The sequence below is a fragment of the Cricetulus griseus genome, assembly GCF_003668045.3.
Source record: "Cricetulus griseus strain 17A/GY chromosome 1 unlocalized genomic scaffold, alternate assembly CriGri-PICRH-1.0 chr1_1, whole genome shotgun sequence".
Lineage (NCBI taxonomy): Eukaryota > Metazoa > Chordata > Mammalia > Rodentia > Cricetidae > Cricetulus > Cricetulus griseus.
In genome coordinates, this window is record NW_023276807.1 from 62,038,843 (window position 1) to 62,041,793 (window position 2,951).

Here is a 2,951-nt window from a genome sequence, read left to right on the forward strand (position 1 = left end):
CCCAACTCAGAGTTTGCTCCTGCCATCCCCGCCAGCGCAACCCTGCCGGCTGGCCCATGCAGTCAACCTCCCCCAGCCTCTCCTCTGTCATGCACTACACTACACTACCACTAATTCAACACTAATTCAACAGACACGTGCCCCTCCCCTTCTTCTTCTGGCCCATCTGCCAGCTCCCTCCTCCTCGCTTTGGCCTGCCCTAGGCCTTGTATCCGAATAAAGAGACCTTGACCCTATTTTCTGCTGATTGCTCACTTACACTAAAGTGTAACAGACTTGGTGTATAAGGATTCATTGAAGAGTCTGTACCTAGCTCAGAAGAGTCCTGACTAAGCCATATGGAAAGCAACAAAGAAACATAAAAACAGATTGTTTTTCTGCAAGGAAATTTATTTGAAAAGGAAAACAATTGAAGCTAAGTATAAGGGTAAACAGATCATGATGCCCCAGAGCACATGTTGGTCTTGTCTACGGTCTCAGAGGCAGCAGAGTACGGCAGGAAATGGACCTGGTTTGCATATCCCAGAAACACGCTCAGAACGTCTGCAGGATTTTTTTCTACATGAGCATGCCCTGCTTGGTGCAGCTGAGGAAACAGAGAATACCAGGCACTAAGTAAGGTATCCAGCAGTGTGCAATAGTATACAATACCATAAAGACACATGACATATGGTACAGAGGACATTTGTTGGTATCAGTGACAGCACACCCAGAACCAAGATCAACTCTAAACACTGGAAAATAATACATTTAAAAAGTATTGGTCACATGTGGATCCCACATTACAAACTGTTTTAAGCCTTCCTATAAAATAAAATGTGTTTTATATTTTGCAAAAAAAAAAAAAAAACAAGTGTTGATCACATGACAGACTTGACAGGCGTTTCTGTTCCTTCACCTTTTTGTGTCTTCCTGACCCAACATAATCATACACTGGCATTTGTTTCCTAAAACTATTCTTTTAAGCAGAGAAGATTTTTCTTTCAAAAACAAAGTTAACAACTGGATAGACAAAGGGCTAATTAATATGCTCTATATTTTGAAACTATTCCACAGATAAATTTTTAGGTCAAAGTCTTCAAAAGAAAGACAATCAGTTATGCTTTTTTAACTTTGTCTATTACTTCTATGATTTAGACAGTGAAGATCATGGAGGATCATAAGAGAAACCTTTCAGAATCACACGGCTCTGCACAGGATTCCAGGGCACCCCTTCAACCCTGTCTCAGGAGACACCCAACCCACTATCATACTTGGGCATCACCACTCACCTTGACCTGGAAAAACAGAGACATCTGGGTCTCCAAAAGAGATGGACACATCTTGGTCTTCTACTCCTGGCTGCTCCTCATTTTTAGCCTCCTCATTTGCTTCTGGCAGAGGATCAGCCAGGGCCTGAAAGGCCAGCAGGACAAGGGCAGAGAGGAGGACAAGTGTCTTCATGGCTGAGAGTCACCTGGAGGAGCTGTGAACAAGAGCTCTGTGTGTGGGGAGTGAGGAGCCAGGCTGCATTTATAGGGCTGTCATGAGAAGGTGCAGACACAGGTTCTGTGGGAAGAGAGGGCACACACTGACGGAACTGGGAGAGACTGTTGTCCTCATGATTTCTTTGATGTTCTTCTGTTCTCACACCTGCTGCCATGCTGTTGGTCTGTGTGTTCAGTGACAACTCTCCCTGCTCCATTCCAGCTGACAATGATGAAGCAGCATCAGCTATCTTCTCCTGTTTCCCATCTGCTTGAGTGTTTACTTTCTGTAGTGAGGAAAAGAAAGAGGTGGGCATTTCAAAGTTAGTAAACTCATGGAACAGGGTTTTTTTGTTTTCTGAAGTGGGAGCTTGCTGTTCTTAGAGAGTGAGAATGCTGGAACACAAAAGGGGCTTTGACAGTCAGTTCTTTTAGTCATTTGGAGTATTACCTCCCTCATGAAGGAAGACTTTGTGAGTTCCCTCCTTTGGGTCCATTATGGAGAAAGTAAGATGGTCCTGGTGTATCTAGTTCATGAGGAGTTGAGGGACAGAATGAGGCTAGAGCATGCTGTCTTGAAGAAGCTATGGTGACCTGACCACATCTCATGAGGGGAATTCCAGATGCCTCTTCACACTTGGGGAGCCATCCAATGATGTGCTGTGGTTCACGTTTAAGATTGTGGTCATTTTACATTTAGGCAACAAGAATTACGGCACAATAAACAATACAACACAATAAAGAGTTTTCATGCCAGGAAATCCTCTTCCTGGTTTTCCATGAAACCAGTAGTCTTCAGCATGACTCTTTTCTGTACTGAACTGTTACGTTTTCCCTAGTATTCATGTTGTGTAAAGAATAAATGAATAAGTATATCAAATTTTTCTCTTGCCTTAAATTCATGGTATCTGCTATGAATTCATTCATCAAATTGAGATCCTTTTCCAGTTTGTAGAATTTAGTGATTTCTGTGCATTTTTATTAAGTAAGAAAACATCAATGTATATCATCTTATGGATACATGTATAATAGAAATATGTAAATGTATCATCTAGCATAAAGGCCCCAATGGTTTTGATTACATATCTAGAAGCAGAAAATCTACTTTACCAAAGTGATGCATATAAAGTCATATAGGCTCACTGTTCCCATCCATAGTACACTGGTGACTGTTGATCATGCTACTGACCATCATGAAGCCAATATGACAACCATCATGGATACCTCAAGCATCTTTCCAGATTGTGTGTCCCTCACTGGTAATTCCTTCAACCAGTGCCTTATACTCTCTTTGCATGTCCAGGCCCAACCAAGACTTGTCTGACCATTGTGGGAGTAGTCTACTGTTTACTTAACTGAAACAGAATCTTGTGGATACATATAAGATCTGATACATGCTGCTCATGCTGTGTACCAGGGATGGAGAATAATTAATGTACTACTCACTTTGACACCTGGAAAGTACATGCTACTTACCCATGATAT

General features: G+C 42.0%; 1 protein-coding gene across 1 annotated transcript; it reads right to left on the reverse strand.

Annotated features, from left to right (window-relative positions):
- Positions 1-383: 383 nt before the first annotated feature.
- On the reverse strand, positions 384-1,738 carry LOC107977597 (alpha-defensin 3-like). The gene is made up of 2 exons (XM_027389655.2): positions 1,272-1,738; positions 384-586 (listed from the first exon to the last, which is right to left on the reverse strand). Exons 1-2 carry the CDS (start codon positions 1,441-1,443, stop codon positions 477-479), a joined length of 282 nt encoding a protein of 93 aa, XP_027245456.2. The 5' UTR covers positions 1,444-1,738; the 3' UTR covers positions 384-476.
- Positions 1,739-2,951: the final 1,213 nt, after the last annotated feature.

Excerpts from the sequence above, each read along its gene's own strand:
- LOC107977597 (XM_027389655.2), bottom strand. The coding sequence starts at position 1,443 with ATGAAGACACTTGTCCTCCTCTCTGCCCTTGTCCTGCTGGCCTTTCAG. Across the intron at positions 587-1,271 it reads CTCTGTTTTTCCAGGTCAAG|CTGCACCAAGCAGGGCATGC; the intron begins GTGAGTGGTGAT and ends CTGTTTCCTCAG.